The following is a 17,708-nucleotide window of genomic DNA, read 5'->3' as shown; positions in this document are numbered from 1 at the left end:
TCTTTCGAATTTTCAATTTGTATTCTAGAGGTAGAAATATTTATTTGAATAGTACACAACCTGCTTGCTTAGCATCTTACTGTTACATGGCTTAAAACCATAGGGTCGTAAAAAGCATATCACCCAATTTGTAAAATGCAAGGACACTAATTATTAATATGATTATTCTAAATTATACCTAAATCAGTAGTGGTGTTTTGTAAGGGATTCTGATGTAATATGAAGGACTATTGAAGCCAACATAGAAAAGGATTAGGTTCTGCATAGTACAAAATGATTCGGTTTGAATCAAACTCAGGAATGTTTTCATTTGAAAAACATTTATAAGGCTCACATTTTTATTGAAGCAAAATACCGAATGAGTGCACAAGTTTACGTGAAGTAATATACAATCGCACACAGTGTTTACCAATAGGTTATTTGGCGATCGCAATGTAAAACGTTTTGAAATCCGTTGCGGCGGATAATGGTAAAAGTGAATGAGTTAGTTAGCGATGTCGATACTGATAGTTACAATGTTGGGGAGGGAGGAAGAACCCCTCCCTATCCTATCGTATCTGTCAGAGTCGATGTCCTACTTTGTACATTTATTGTCTCATCTCACTGTTTCCATTTAAGTAAAATATTAAGACCAAACTGTGGAACTAGAAACCCTGAGATTAACTACAGGATTGATGTTGAAGTAGCTGTGATGTTTTTGATGGAGGATACCGTTTTATAAATACTAATGCACCTGAAGCCTTCATAAAATATTCATACGCTGAAATAATGCGCCAAAAATGATAAGAAATATTTTAAAAAATAAAACGAAATATAAAAGAACTAATATAATTGTAATATTGTTTTTTGTTCGTTTATTCTGGCAAAAGGTCACAGTTGTCACACGGCTTACATAATGCTCTTCGGACTTTATTTAATGTGAGGTTAGGTAACCGACATTTTATGCCACGGGGAAGAAAACAAAACAATATTAAGCTCATAAATATTGGTCTTAGTTTGCTCTACACTGATAATTTTTGTCAGAGCGTATAATTCTATTCAACAAACACATTATAATGAAATCTACATATGAGAGTGCAAACTATGTTGTTTTCTCTGACAGTCAGTGAAGAATGGCATAAAACAAAGTACATGTCTTCAATGTTAGGTTTCACTAAGATTGCAATTTGAATTAGACTTACGTAGTCCCTGTATCCTAGTTCAAACACTTCCTCTGTCTTATCCTTCGGTTTGACCACTCGGGCCACGCTTAGAGCCCTATCATACTGGAATCTTTCAGGCACACCACAGGCTTTTGCGTCTCTGTGGAAGTAATCCCATTTGTCCACGTCCACTCCAGTATCCGCGTTGGACACGATCTGAAATAATAATAATAATAATGATAATAATAATTAATAATAATAATAATAGTTTGATTATTACCATTATAATTGGCCGTCTGTCCTGCTTTCAGAAGCTTTACATTGCAATAAAGAACTTATGATTAATGTGGAATATTCGACAATACTCTTTCTTGTCCTTGAACTTTTCAGTGCTTTAGTTTGATCGCCGTTTGAGAATTTAGACGAAATCATTCTTTAATAAACGAATGCATGTCAGTCCAACATTTAGGCAGCGGGATTTACGTGGCTTCGAACGATTACATCTCTGTTGATTAGTTGACGTTTACCACGTCTGTACAATTTATGTGGTAAAATCACAAGCGTATTACAAATCTGGCAAATAGGAAAGAGACAACCCACAGTTAATGCCAACGTCATGCGATGCTTGGATTTTATATATAAACAAAATAAAATTATCACATGGCAACTTTGATTGTTTTAGCTGTATTTCCGTCAATCAGTGCAATACATACATTTGGACATATAAGCAATGTGGTTGCATGACATTTTCGCAATATATGATGACCGTCATTCATTAGTAAAATAATATTCAGTATTGAATGTTAAATATGATATTTGAATTAGGAGGTAAAGCATGTTCAAGGTCCGTTACATTTTATTTGATATCCTCACCCTTATACGGACACACCCTCCGGACAGTAATTATCTCATATCAACACCCTCATACGGCCACACTCTCCGGACAGTAATTATCTCATACCAGCACCTTCACACCACCCCACTCATGGTAGCAATTTTCGTTCTTCATCAGCCTCACCCCGCAAATCTGAGAACACTAATGAACATATATCATCACTATCACATCACCACACTCGCAGGGCAACATTTGTTGTTTCTGTTATCGTTGTGGCGGGTTTTAAACAATGTCTAGTACAGTATATGATGTACATGGCGGTAAATATGGCTTGTGGAGGAAGAATACGAGAAATGGCTGTAAGAACTACAAACGCACGTGTAGATGCCGTCAAGCTTTCTCACATACCCGCACTGGCCGAGTCGGAGACTAGAACCAACTTGGAAAGATGTGTTGGCGATCGGGTTAGACCACTCGGCAACATGGTGCACCACTCGTAGGACAGTAATCTGGGGGTCATATTCCAGACTCCGTGTAATGTATGATGCATATGCTACCTTCCTGGTATGAATGCTTATACCAATTTCAGTTCAAGCTATACTATTTTCAGAAAGACGTTTCACTGATAGCAGTTACATGTACCTCTCTAACAAATTTAATTTTGCGTTTGAATAGAGCAAATATCTATTTTACCTGGAACATATACTTTTTCTTCTTCTCGTCGGCTGACATATCTTGTTCTCTTTTTCCCTGTGCAAAAGAGTTAAGCAAAACCATATACGTCTCAATGAAGAAACAAACATAAATCAAGCATTATTGATTATATAATACTATCTGGTTTCGTGCAAATGAAGTTTCAAACATTCAAATTAACATGTTTGCTATGTATATTTTTAAGGAAAGCTTCTGCAGTGTGATGCATCATATTCTAAACAGGAAATAACAGTATGCCTTACAACATATCATTCTTCAAGTATACACCAGAATACTGCGTTGATTACTTTATTTCACTTACACTCATGAATTAATTAAGCATTGTTTCATCTGTGGTGATTACTGATTAAGTAATTTGTATTTACTGGGATATTGTGTTCATAGCTGGGTAAATGATCTGCTTGAATAAAGGTCAGGGAAACAAAAAACGGCATATTAGTGCCTTTAACGGGATACAATGACCCATTTAGTGTGTTGAAAGATGCACATACTGCAGTGATATTGTTCTGCCTGTCTCTAAAGACGGCCCTCGTTTTCGAATTCCTTTATGAGCTTTTGCACACTACTCTAAGTCATATGTGTATTATTCAGGAATAAACACATTTTGATGATGACTGCATCAGGCGGAGGTTGACTAAACTGATACACTTTGGGCATATATATATATATATATATATATATATATATATATATATATATATATATATATATATATGGAAGCAATGCACACTTACTGGCTATTAATACGCGCAGCATGTCACATCCAGATATTGTTTGTGGCATAGACATCACGTTAATATGTCAGAGATAGCAAAATTACCTTGCCAAGGTATGACGTAAAAGCCCTGCACATCAAACTGACGATTTCTTGTCAGATATTCAGCTGATGTGAACGAATATGTCCTCTCTAACATTTTTGTTAATAGCTGCTACTATAGAGACTTGCTTGTGAATTAATTGAGCATTTGGTGATACTCCTAGAACCTAGTTCATACCGCAGTATTTTCTATGAAACCTTGTGCGGAGGCATCAACATTGTTTTCAAAATTAAATGTGTTTCTATTTATTTCCGTTGATTTCTCAGAATGGCATTTGCAGGGGAACATATAGTGTATCTGGTTGTCAAATAAACCTCAGGTGAAAATGAATTGATGTGATAAAAATGCAAGTCTTTAAATTTTGATTTTAAAAATTAAGTTTTTACTCTCCAAAAATTGAAACGATTGGAAATTTGGTAATCCCGCTCATAAATTCAACATATTATCACCACCGTTTTAACTACGAGATTTAACAAAGATGAATGTAATATAGATGTTTTGATATATTTGACTCTTTTCGCGTTTTTAAAGCTGGTGGTAGTTTTACCAAATCCAAAACTTACGTTACTAACAAGTGTACTTTTACTTTACGAAGGAAATGTTTCAAAAGTTTGACGACTTCTGTTGCCTAAATGTATATAGATTTGCTGCACCGTGCTTCACCATGTCTACCACCTCGATCAATTTCCATCGACCCGGTGTAAATGGAAAGATCGTTCAGCGTGATATATATATATATATATATATATATATATATATATATATATATATATATATATATATGTATACTATATTTATAGTGTGTACGCTATATCAATGATATACCACGATATGTATACATTTTTCGTTAAAAGGAAACGAGGCTTGTACAGTACAATGAGTGGTATATTTATACAATGAGTGGTATATCATTGACCAAACGTATATACTATATACATATTGTATTTATGTCACATACAAATAAACATATTTGCCCTTTGAATGGAATTAAGAGTGACTACAGGCAACTGTGTATTGACCGGATCAATGAACTCACATCCTTGTCGAATGCGTCCGCTACAAAATGTAGTTTTGTGCATTTTCGGCTATTCGCAATCAACTTTGCATAATAATAAATTGACTGTTGCCTTTTTAGCTTTTATTTTTATTCACAGTCAATAAAACACAATCTTATGATTTTAAACATGGAAAATAGTTTTTATAAATAGAGCAATAAAACACGTCGTTAGCCTCTTGAACACTGAATGCCCAGCCATTCACTTGTTGGCACAAGGAAATTAGCGTGTAATAGAAACTAAGCGAAATGACGAACCAGCAAGAGGTAATTAATACATTTTACAGTTTAGCTGAATCATTATTCTACTTCTATCAACATTAATACAGTTAATACAATTTTTTTTTCTCTCTCTCTCTTGCTATCATTCATAGGTCCAGAGACATCATCGTATGACGCATGCGAAAATCCTCTACGCTCGTCTTTTCATGGATTTTCGTACGATGATCCAGAGAGAGAGAGAGAGAGAGAGAGAGAGACTTTGGACATTTTTATATTTAATTATTAATAATAATAATCGAGTTTTTGAAGATTATAATATGTTAAAGAAACACCACCAACAACAACAATAAAGCTTTTTATATGTACGCTTATTTTCCGTTCGTGATTGCTTTCATAAGTTTATGAATTTAAGCTGGGTAATGAAGATATAATTTCGATGCCAGAAGCTAGTACTTGTAAAGTAACATTTCCATTGGTCAGATTGTTACCACGTGATCAAAACGAATTGCGATTGCGTTCATTTCTGCATGAACTGTAAGGAGAACTACTTTTCGACTTCTATAAATAGAGTCACGTGTACAGCATAAGATAAAAACCGCCGGTTAAGGCAGACATGAAGTAAGCATTAAAGAAAAACAACATTCTAACAACAAACAAAAGATAATTGAAAACATTTGGCTTCCATTGGTTGAAGGACTGGTATTATGATGACCTTTTTGCGATCAAGCTGGACATCCCAAGTGCTATAAATAGCTATGTAACAGAAAAACCACAAACATGTATTACTACGCTCAATTAAGATTTCTGTTTTTTTTAAATGATGCAAACAAAATACCATAACAAATAATTAGAATTTCAATTATAAGATTTTAACGTTGTTTTTTTCTGAGTTCATCGTGGTATAAACTGTAAGTTGCCTACTCACACAGCAAATAACGCCCAAATTTTAGGAGCCTTCACTTAGTATGTTGTTAATTTAAATATCAAATCTAAATAGAAACACTTATTTGATGTAGAAACGATGTCAGTAAAGCAGCATATTTACGTAATATTTGATGATTATTTCATAAAGAAAGAATTTTACCATAACACCGGCGCAGGCAATAAATGCATCATATATCGCAATTATAGGTTACTGCATTTGTATGGGAAAATATGAACGAGTTTTCGGAATGAATACTGCACGAACTTGTGCAGTATATCCTTCCGACAAAACGAGTTCATATTTTTCCATACAAATGTTGTAACCTTTTTATTATATGCTCATTTTTTATTGTACCTAAGGATTAATTATATAAACAAAATACACTACAAGAAACAACGCAAATGAACGAATGCCATATTCCAAACTAAATACACAAGCGCAGATTTGACATTACAAAATGACATCATTATTAATGCGCACATAGCTCCGCCCAGATAAATTTGAACTTAGTCGCGCGGTCGACATAACTTTCGAAAGAAAATGGCGTGTCTAGTTAAAATTGAAATTTGCAGTCATATTGTGAATGAATGCGCATTGCAACAACTTTTCCATTTAATCTGGAGTGAATATATTTTGATATTTTGTTTCGATTCGACGAAAGTTTGTGAATTTGGACTGGATTCATCTGTGCAAATAATACAAGAAATACATCGGATTGAAGTGGCGCGGGAGAAGCTTGTTTACGTCTGCAAATATGTTTCTATTTCTGTCATTGAATGTTTGAAATCATAACGTGGGAAAAATTGCAATTTTCAAAAAGACGCTATGGAATTTAATGTGTATTTCATTTTGAGTGCAGTAAGGAGAATGCAATTGCACTTATCGAAATTACAGCACAATTTCGAAATGTGTAATCCATATTGAAAACCTATGACATGGCACATGTAATTCGGATTTTGCAGAATTAAGAAAAACATTTTGAGGAAATTCAGGATGTAAAACTGTAAGTATATTTGCTTTTGCCATTCTTATCACCAGCTAAAGAAAACAGTTATATGTCTTGTTATTTGTAAGGACATAATCCATCACTTATATAAGGTAGCTAGCCTAAATCCGTAACATTGTATCAACGCAAAATGTCAAGACAGCTGGGGATTTTTGCAGTCCACGAAACATGTTTTAGTGCATTCACAAACAAATTTAGACAACCACAACGTAAAGAGCCTCTTACTCGAGTGTACATGATTTGTTTACAAATCAAAAGTACTGGCATCTGAGTCTATTGTTTATTTACAAAAGAAAGTAGTTCCTTTATTCACGTGAATGATATATGTATTGTGGCGCGCGGTCAGTATCGAGGAATATTGAACGATTACGACAATGTAAAGTTAACGGGGAAAAAATGAGCATTTAATAAGTATAATTACATTATTTGATATGTGTCATGGTTAATTATGTTCACAGTTAGTGTCCGTGCACGAAAGAGAATAACACTTCTTAAATACATAGTGTTTCTTGTAATTTAAACTGAAGCGTATATCACATTCTTAAAGATCATTCCTTCCACCAGAATATTGGTACAATATCAGTTATGGAATCAAGATAATCTCAGTATTTTGATTTTACAGGTATATACCTGAATGAGATCTTGAATAAGTTTAATTTTTTCCTCAAGTTTATCTCCAAGATATTGACTGAGGCCGTAACGTTCATCTTTGAACATCTTGTCCACCAATATCAAGGATATGTTTTCATGCTGAAACAGAGAGATTCAATGTGAATTAATGTGGGAGAATTTAAACGAAAGTATAAATACGTCAATAACTACTTATCAATATGCGCAACAATGGGAACCATTTATACTTATATACTGGATAACATTTTCATGATAATATATTTCTATATTATTTTTCGTTAATACTTTAGTTTGGAAATCGTCAAGCAAAGAATATATCCCCGTTCTTTTCATTTTATTTCTCTCGAATGTTCTTGTTATATCGTTTCATATCGTTAGAGAACAAAACCAAACGAAGCTTAAAATCACTCATTTATCAGTACCATGCTATATCTGCACCAAGGGATGATCTTTAAACGTCATAAAGCCTTCTTCTTTATGAGGGGTAATTATTTTATTGTGTTTAGTATTTGGCAAACTATTAATGTCCGTAAAGTTTGAAAACCCACAAGTCAACGAAACGAGCTATTGAAGAACGATAACCACACACAAACACACACACACTGTTTACAGGCCGGATTCAAATTTATTATAATTATATGGGGATGCAAACTATTTGCAGACAAATTATATCGTTATATCACGATTATATGAAACATAAACGTTGGACAACGGACATCATATACGGTTGATATAGATGACCAAGGATGAGAACCCTTTCGTCAAGAACATTTGCTAGGTAATATTCATGTATGTAAATACGTTACGACCGTTACATGCGATTGATTCCTGCATAATACAATAAACGTATCCAAGCAAAGATTACAAAACTGCATGGTGTTATATTTTGACGTAGACAAACGGACCGCAACTAAACTTAGAGTTGGGAAATAATTTTGAGGGAGTGGGGCGGGATGGAGATTTGTCTGGTACATAGCAATGCACTGCATAGTTTTAATGCGAGTGAACTACCATTGGTCTGTAGGGGGACTTTAAAGTAAGTTATAAAATAGGCTTGGAATGTGTGTGTGTGTGTGCGTGCGTGCGTGCGTGTGTGTGTGTGTGTGTGTGATTTGGCTATTTAACGTAGCTTTAACAATTTTTCAGTTATATCGCTACGATGTCTACAGTGTGGCATTTTATAGCAATTTCTAGCACTGGGGGCATCATGCCGCATATATGTAGTACGATGTTCCATCCAGTCACCTGACACCAGACCGGCCAGTATTATCACTAACCTCTTAATGCTGAGCGCCAAGCCAGGATTAAGAATTTAAAAGTCATCTTACCTTCAGCTTCGAACCGACTTTATCCCCAATTATTTCTTTGCCTATTTCCTCGTAAGCATGGGAGAACGGACCGTGACCTTTAGAAAATCAAAAAACATTTGTTTTTTCTTGTCTTCAAAAACATTTATTCGTCTCATAAATTGTATCATTCAAAATGTGTCAAGCATCTTGTGTGTTAATTAAATACTAGATTGATGGCGTTCATAAGCAAAGTAATGAACAGTTATTGTGCTGTTCAAACGTTCTAAATAATCGAAGTTTATAGATATATATGAAAATTGTGTGGGTTTGTTTAAAAAAAAGGTATCATGATACGATTAAATGAATTGTGTGGTCCTTTTGCATGTTCAAATTCACAATGTACAACTACCACTATTTCTTTCTACTACTACTACTACTACTACTACCACTACTACTACTACTACTACTACTACTACTAATAATAATAATAATAATAATATTAATAAAAATAATTACTAGCAAACGAAGGAGTAGAAGAAGATGTTGAATCTTATTTATAATAATAATGATAATAAAAATAATAACAACAATAATCATAAATATTCTTCTTGTTTTTCTTGTTCTTGTTCTTGTTGTTCTTCTTCTTCCTCTTCTTCTTCTTCTTCTTATTCTTCTTATTATTATTACTATTGGCATTGTTGATGTTTTGTGAAAACTACTGCTGCCTGCTATTCCTATTATTATTATTATTATTATTATTATTATTATTTCTATTGGCATTGTTGATGTTTTTGTAAAAAATACTGATGCGTGCTTGACCATGTCAAATATCTTCATCAGACAGAGAAGCAAAGATTGGAATCGATAATTTATATACAGGGATATGAGACTTGATCAGCACAATTGGAAGCCGTATTCATTCCATATATATATATATATATATATATATATATATATATATATATATATATATATATATAACACTAACTTTACTTTGAAGAATATCTATAAGTTAGAATCTGGATAATCAGATAATGCAATGTAAATATATTTTAGGGAATAATTAAATTACACACAATGGGTGATGAAAAGAAAGTACGATATTTACCAATGTCATGGCATAAAGCCGCAACGCGAACACACATTTTGTCCTCGTCGGACATTGCAGCCGCACCCTCGGGGAGCATGTGATCATCGATTTCCTTGATCATTTGACGTGCCAAATGGTATACACTGAAATGTCAATTTCATGCTAATCATTTAGCATGCGTATTATTTATAATCTTAAACAGTAATTAAAAATTGTCCATTCAGCAATCAGTACCGATTTATTAATTTGCATACACACACACACAGACAGACATGCAGAGAGAGAGAAAGAGGGAGGCAGAATCTTGGCATCCGTCCGTCTACTGGAGACGATGGCGTAGCTCCAAAGTAAGCTTTTGTTTATCCTTCTTTCTAGCTCTCTTTTCAGCTGGTTTTATTTTTCTCTCTTCCTCTGCGTTTTGAACTCCCTGCCTGACAGATAGACGTCAGCTGAAACGGTTGTTTGCACAGCTCTCCCATTCGTTGACATTGATGTTTGCCGTCTTCATATCCTTCTTGCAGACATCTTTGTAGCGCAGATGTGGTCGTCCAGTTGGTCGTGCACCTTCTGCTAACTCCCCATATAACAGGTCATTGGGAATGCGGCCTGGGTCCATTTTCTTGACATGGCCAAGCCAGCGAAGGCGCCTCTCGCTGAGAATGGAAAACATGCTGTTCATGTTGGCGCATTCTAGAACCTCTGTGTTGGGTACTTTGTCCTGCCACTGGATGTGCAGAATGCGCCGCAGACATCTCAGGTGGAAGCTGTTGAGTTTCCTCTCGTGTCTTGCATAGGTGGTCCATGTTTCGCTGCTGTAGAGAAGTGAGCTGAGTACGCAGGCTTGGTAGACACGCAGTTCTGTCTTCCCTGTGAGGTTGGGGTTGTTCCAGACCCTATGGTTACGTCTGGCCCTCACTGCTGCTGCCTTGGCAATCCTGCTGTTCACCTCAGAATCAATGGAGAGTGAGCTGGAGATGTTAGACCTGAGGTACGTGAAGATCTCGAAAATTTCCAAGTTGTACCCATTGATGGTGACAGAGGGAGGTGAGTCTGCGTCCTGCGCGATGACGTTTGTTTTCTTCAAACTGATGGTCAGTCCAAATTCCTTACAAGCATTGGAGAGGCGGCATACCAGCTGCTGAAGTCCATCTTCCGTGTGTGACGTCAAGGCTGCATCGTCGGCGAAAAGCAATTCACGGATGAGTACCTCTGTGACTTTAGTCTTAGCACGGGGACGGGCGATGTTGAACAGCTTGCCGTCAGCCCTGGTATGGATGTACACTCACTCGCTGCAGTTCTTGAATGCGTACTGGAGAAGCATCGAGAAGAAGATGGCAAAGAGCGTCGGTGCAAGGACACAGCCTTGTTTGACTCTGCTGATGACTGGGAATGCTTCAGATGTTGCGTCATTGAAGCACACTGTGCTGTGCATGTTCCCATGGAACGACATGATGACAGCAAGCAGACGTGGGGGCAGCCGATCTTCTGCAGGAGTCTGAAGAGTCCACTCCGACCAACCAGGTCAAATGCCTTTGTCAGGTCTATGAAGGCAATGTAGAGGGGCATCTGCTGCTCGCGACACTTCTCCTGCAGCTGACGTAGTGAGAAGATCATGTCTACAGTTGACCTGCCGGCTCGAAATCCGCACTGGGACTCTGGGTAGACGCGGAAGGCTAGGATCTGCAAGCGCGCCAAGGCAACACGGCCGAAAGCCTTTCCGACGATGCTGAGGAGGAAAATGCCCCGACAGTTGTTGCAGTCGCTACGGTCTCCTTTGTTTTTCTACAAAGTGACGATGTTGGCGTCACGCATGTCATGTGGGATGTATCCCTGTTCCCAGCAAAGGCGGAAGAGTATATGTAGGGGCTAGAGCAGTGCTGGTTTTCCGCTCTTGAGGACTTCAGGCGGAATGCCGTCGCTTCCAGGAGCCTTCCCACAGGCAAGGCAATCGATGGCTTTTCCGAGCTCTTTCAGGGTGGGCTTGGTGTCTAGCTCCTCCATGACAGGCAGGTCTGGAATGGCATCCAGGGCAGTTCCAGTGACATTGTTTTGGGTTGCATATAGCTCGAGATAGTGCTCAACCCATCGCTGCAATTGTTTCCGCTGGTCTGTGATGACTTCGCTCGTCTTGGACTTGGGGGGGGGGGGGGCGGTCTTGTAGCTGCGGTGGCCTGTCGCCTGTTTGATACCCTAATACATTCCTCTTATATCCCCGGTTTCGACAGCTGTCTGTATACTGTTGCAAAGGTTCAGCCAGTAGGAGTTGGCACATCGGCGGTCGGTCTTCTGGGCATTGTTCCTTGCAATCCTGAGGGCTTGTAGTGCTCTGGGGTTAGGTGCAGCCTTGTATGCCAGGAGCGCTTTCCTCTTTGCCTCAGTCACGGGCTCCATCTCCTCCCAGTTTGCATCATACCAGTCGACATTCTTTCGCTCCCTCTTCCCGCAAGCTGTGATGGCTGAATTGTACACAGAGTCACGGATATGGGACAACCTGGAGTCAATGGTGTCATCAGGTGTCACTTTGGTGAGGGCTTCCTTCAATTTGCTGATGAACTGCTGTGCTTTCTCAGGGTTGCTTGCACGGCAGGTGTTGATGCGTAGGTGATCCTTCTTCTTGGCGTGGTGCAGCTTCTTGGGTAATATTCGCACCTTGCTGGCCACGAGTGAATGGTCCGTGTCGCAATCGGCACTGTGGTAGCTGCGGGTGAGGAGAACACTGGCCAATTCTGCACGCCTGGTGATGACGAGGTCTAGCTGGTGCCAGTGGTGTAAACATGGGTGTCTCCACGACACCTGGTGGATCTCCTTGCATTTGAAGAAAGTGTTGGTCACACATAGGCTGTGGGAGCAGCACATCTTCAGCAGTCGCTGACCATTCTCGTTGATCTTGCCTCTTCCGTAAAAACAGAGACAGGTGAACCAGTCCTCATGGTCAGCTCTCACTCTAGCATTGAAGTCTCCTAGTAAGTAAAGGCTTTCTTTGTTGGGGATACTGGATATTGCCTGATCCAGAGCCCATAAAACTTGTCTTTCTCCTCGTGGGTGGTGCAGAGGGTTGGGGCGTACAAGCTGAAGATGTTGATCTGGCCTAAGGATGTTGACAGGGCAAGGATTCTCTCAGTACCTGTTGAAGGAGGTTCAATGAAGGCGATTAGCGTGTTCCTTACGGGAAAGCCTACGCCATGCAGCCTAGCTTCATCCGCTAGCTTCCCCTGCCAAAAGAACGTGTAATTGGCTTCCCTGATGGTGCCGCTGTCAGCCAGTCGGGTCTCCTGGAGGCAGGCAATGTCGATGTTCAGTTGGGAGAGTTCTCTGTCAATGACGGCAGTCTTCCGTGCATCGTCGATCTGCTGTAGGTCAGCAGTCAATCCAGGACACATGGTCCTGATGTTCCAGGTTGCAAAACGAAGAGCTGGAGTCTTCTTATTTCTTCTTTTAGTCTTTCTTGGTGCGAAGCTTTGTGGCCCACTTGTCGAGATGGTTCTCTAAGCTCCACGCACCCAGTAAAGCAGGGCAGCACCTTACTGACTGGGGGCTGCCCATCTTGAGGCGGGCGGTAGCTGTCCAGTGAGACCTGGTGATCTCTCCCACGGTCAGAAGTAACCCCTCGCGCCAAGCTCTACGCCAATCGAGCTTTGACTTAGAACCGGTAAACCGCTACTTCTCGTGTTGTGCCGACGCCGTACGACGAAGCTGGAGTGTCCTCTCCACTGGAGCTATGAAGCCTGGGCAGGGTGGTATGGAGAATCAGCTATTGTCCATGCAGCAGGTCCTCTACTCCATGCAGCTGGTGGGCCCAAGGGAACGACGAATGCCGATACAGCTTGGCACCAACGGCGTCGCAGGAGTTGCCGGAATGACGTTGAAGTCAATGTCAGACCGTCTTAGGGACTCCATCTCTGGATTTTCTGTCGGGGTTTACTCCCTTAGCCTTTCCCATGTGTGGGTAAAGCTACAATCAGCAGAGGTTTGGAATCTGAGTTTTCATTCTCCTAGATGAACCACCATCCAAGGTTTACGAGTCCCATCTACCTGAAGCAACTGGTTTTAAGGCGCCAGTGGCCACCCTTCACCCCTTCTCCTGTTAGTGGAAAACGTGGTCTGCCGGACTCAAAATCTAAGCCACTCGCCAGGGCCAGGAACTGGATTTCAGTTGACAGAGGCAATCAGAGACGCAAGCCCTATGGGGCATTTTTTGAGGATTGGGGCGCTTGTCTCCCACTGCCACCCCGAGCAATGTCAAAATTAGACCACGAGAGGGAGAGACAGACAGATATATAGATAGATATGTAGAGAGACAGATAGATATATATCGGTTCTCTAATGCAATAAAAACAATGTCCAGCTATAGCGTTTGTCACGAAAATTAGTTATATTGTAAGGCTTATGGTTATATTTCCACATAAAAAATACTATGCATGTATTTCAGTGACATTAAATGCAAGCGTCTCACAATAAAACACTTTATATACATTTCAATAACTTTACATTTTAGTTTTACAGAGACAGCTACCACTTTGGTAGTTCAATAGTAATTATAATCCTTCATTTCAACTGTTATTTCGTTCCTTTAATTTAGTTGTGCAATGGTAATTACAATCCTTTTTTGAACCGCTATTTCGTTAATTTACTTTGGTAGTTCAATGGTAATTACAATTCTTCTTTTCAACTGTTATTTCGTTCCTTTACTTTGGTAGTTCAATGGTAATTACAATCATTCTTTTCAACTGTTATTTCGTTCCTTTGCTTTGGTAGTTCAATGATAATTACAATCATTCTTTTTAACTGTTATTTTGTTTCTTTACCGTTCCCCCTCTTAAAGAAATACTTGTCAATCTTATGAAAACAAAGTCAAATTTGTTCAGAGTGCTTAATACTATTTTGCAACTACCGTCTTTCTAAAATAGCCACTCATTCTCATATACTGTTTCCTTAAATACAGATAGGAATCTCGCATATCAAATACCACGTAATCATTAATCGTTGTGATTTAAATAAATTCGGAAAATATAGACCTATTACAACCAACAATTAACTAGATATTTCAGTTTGAATGTACAAGTCATAAAAGTTCACGATTAGCCATGCGCGAATTTTGTGACTGACTCGCTAAGACGCCACAAAGGTAACATTGCATTGGAAACACCACATTTATACCTTTGTAGTGTGAAAATGTTTGTTCGATTGTTTCCTAATTACATGTAGTATTCAGTATGTGAACGATGTGTGTCTTTGGGTTAGCATGACGATATAAAATATCGTTCAATAACTATTTTGTTATCAGCTAAACATGAAATCAAAATGTAATTTATCCAATCGTCGAATTATTGTGTTGTTTTTTGATTGAGGAAGCCGCAATGTAAGGGTGTACTACAAACTGTTGAAAACAATGGGACACGTTCATTTCGCCTAGCAGACCAATATGTAGCTTGTGAGGTTTAGATGGGAGACTTCAGTTTCCATTGCCTAAACGTGCAAGTTAAAAACGCTAAAGGAGTCAGTGCAAATATATTTCATTTTCCAGTGACCATGATGTAAAATTGCTATAAAGAAGAATTGGTAAATGACTAAGGAATGCGCAGTTTGTATTTCGGCAATGACAGTAAATTGAAGTCATATAAAGAAGTAAACAAAACAGTCCTAAACTCGTATGCATTGGGTATACAGAAAACGTCTGTAACGATTTTATCGTCAAATTACATAATCGAAATATGGTGTGTGGCTATAACCATTGTCCAAATGATTAAGAAAGACCTAAATGGTCCTCGCTGTAGAGATTATGTGAATAGTTTGAAATGCAAGTCAGTGCCAAGCATACACATTAACAAAACCTTTCAAAGAAAATGAAAAGTACTATTCGAAATAGCCAGCTGTAGCTAACAGAGATATGGACATCACACAGACAATGTCGAAAGCAAAGAATTACGCTTTCTTCCTACTGTCGTTAAATACTATTAATTGTGAGCTAACAGTTCCCTGACTAATGTTAATACTCTGTGGGAACTATCTAGTTGAATTCATGAAGTCACTCGTTCGCTTTTCAGTGCATATTCAATAACCATATCTGCTCTTTCACTGAACTGGTGTGCGTAAAGTCTTCACAATACACGTAAAATGAATAAAATAATTAAGATTACTGTTTCAATCATATTGAATCCATTTATACTTTTAATCCTAGTATCTAGTAGTTCGCTGAGTGATATGAAAAGATAATATTATCAAGGTTATCATTGGACATATTATTATTCAATGATACTCTTAATGGATTAATGATGTAATCCACCGAAGTAATGGGGAATACACGTGTAACCCAACCCTTGCGCAAACTGAACACTCTCCGGACAAAGAACTGTGAAAATCACAATTAAATGCATTGCTTTGTACCGCAATTGTATCGTGTTTCTCAAAGGAAAAAAAAAAATAAAAACGTTTAATCAGTATCAGAAATACAGTTTTGATCCAGGATAACCTTATGATAGTGTACAATGCAATGCATTAGTCAAACAAATCCAGGACAGGAAGGGGAGCAACAGGGCCAGAAAATGTTATGGCTTTCTCATCACTTTAAAAAAAAAAAAAAAAAAAAAAAAAAAAAAAACCACAACGAACGTACAAGGTATAACGGTACCAATTGAACAACCCCAAGTAGGCGGAGCTTAAGTGTAGGGAACATTGTATGCAGAAATAAGCAGCAAAACTAGCTGTGATTGGTGCATTATGTAAGAGTTGTACTTTCTGTTAGCCTTAAAACAGTTGTGCGTATTGGCAACATATCTATATCATATTTTGTATTTTTTATGATTTTTTTTTAAAATGTGGTACACATGGCTGAATATATGTTTGTTATGACTAGATAACTCTTACCCTGTCTAGTTCCAGCAGAGTTATCTCTCTTAAAGTCGCGCGCGTGTGTGTGATTTGGATTTTTAACGTGGCTTTAAAAAAAATATCAGTCATGTCGCTACGATGTCTGTAGTGTCTCAGTTTATAGGGGATCATGCTGCAGATATGTAACATGATGTCCCAGCCAGTCGCATTATCCTGACAGCAGGCCGACCAGTCCTAATGCTAACCTATTAATGCTGAGCGCCATGCGAGGCAGCTGTTAGTACCATTATTTATAAGTCTTTGGTATGACTCGGCCAGGGATCGAACCAACGACTTCTCGCATCTGAGGCGATGCTCTAACCACTAAGCCCCAGGAGCGGTCTCTCTTAAATAAAATAAATTACTTGGTTTAATCCCTGTCAAATTGACAATCTAACCCTGTTCTCTATGATAGTGTGTAACATGAGTGCTGAGGTAGGATAGAAAGTATGTTTATTACGCATAGCATTAGCAATGAGGTATATGGAGAAGAAAAAAAAAACAAAACAATTGGTACCATGATAACATAATTGAAGAGGTCTTTCAACCGGCAATATATAGTTGATCCAAAGTTGCTAACAAATATGTTTGTCTTTCACCATAATTTGGACTTTAGAACAAGGTGTAAGAAGAATCATATTTTTTTGAAACATATATTACATACCCGATGCTGTGGGCAAATCGTGTATGCGTAGCCCCTGGATAGACGAAGTCTGCGAACGACAGTTGTTTAATATACCTCAAACGCTGGAAGTAGTGCGTGTCAATGATCTTCACAGCCAGAGTCTCAAGGTGTATCATCCCATAGAGAGGGTCGAGTACTATCTGTAACATAAAAGTATGTATATATCTATGTATGTATGTGCGTATGTATGTATGTATGTATGTATGTATGTATGTATGTATGTACATGTGTGCTTATATGCCTTTTCATGATTTCAACTCTACCACCAGTCAATGTATGGATGACAAACATAGATCTTACTTTGTTGGCTTCGCCAGTATCCATCCCAATGACAAGAGCTGTCTTCTGTAACTTAAATGGCCTGCGACAGCTCAGTTATTTGTATTTCATTCAAATATTGACCTAAAAAGGAAATAAAGTTTATTGAATAG

The 17,708-nt window shown here is 38.2% G+C and overlaps 1 protein-coding gene across 1 annotated transcript in view; it reads right to left on the bottom strand.

Moving 5' to 3' along the window:
- The window catches only part of LOC149792171 (deoxynucleoside triphosphate triphosphohydrolase SAMHD1-like), a 37,388-nt gene that overhangs the window by 5,612 nt on the left and 14,068 nt on the right, over positions 1–17,708 (bottom strand). Inside the window, exons 3-9 of the mRNA XM_089969540.1 lie at positions 17,578–17,679; positions 17,257–17,417; positions 9,744–9,868; positions 8,675–8,751; positions 7,347–7,466; positions 2,671–2,727; positions 1,182–1,358 (exon numbers count right to left, since the gene is read on the bottom strand). Coding sequence (XP_089825666.1) covers positions 1,182–1,358; positions 2,671–2,727; positions 7,347–7,466; positions 8,675–8,751; positions 9,744–9,868; positions 17,257–17,417; positions 17,578–17,601 — 741 coding nt within the window. The 5' untranslated portion in view covers positions 17,602–17,679. The remainder of the gene's footprint in view (positions 1–1,181; positions 1,359–2,670; positions 2,728–7,346; positions 7,467–8,674; positions 8,752–9,743; positions 9,869–17,256; positions 17,418–17,577; positions 17,680–17,708) is intronic.

This window comes from Sinohyriopsis cumingii, chromosome 9 (assembly GCF_028554795.1).
Source record: "Sinohyriopsis cumingii isolate HCF-2022 chromosome 9, ASM2855479v2, whole genome shotgun sequence".
Classification (NCBI taxonomy): Eukaryota; Metazoa; Mollusca; class Bivalvia; order Unionida; family Unionidae; genus Sinohyriopsis; species Sinohyriopsis cumingii.
The sequence above is the reverse complement of the archived record's forward strand: the minus strand, read 5'-3'. Positions and strand labels throughout refer to the sequence as shown.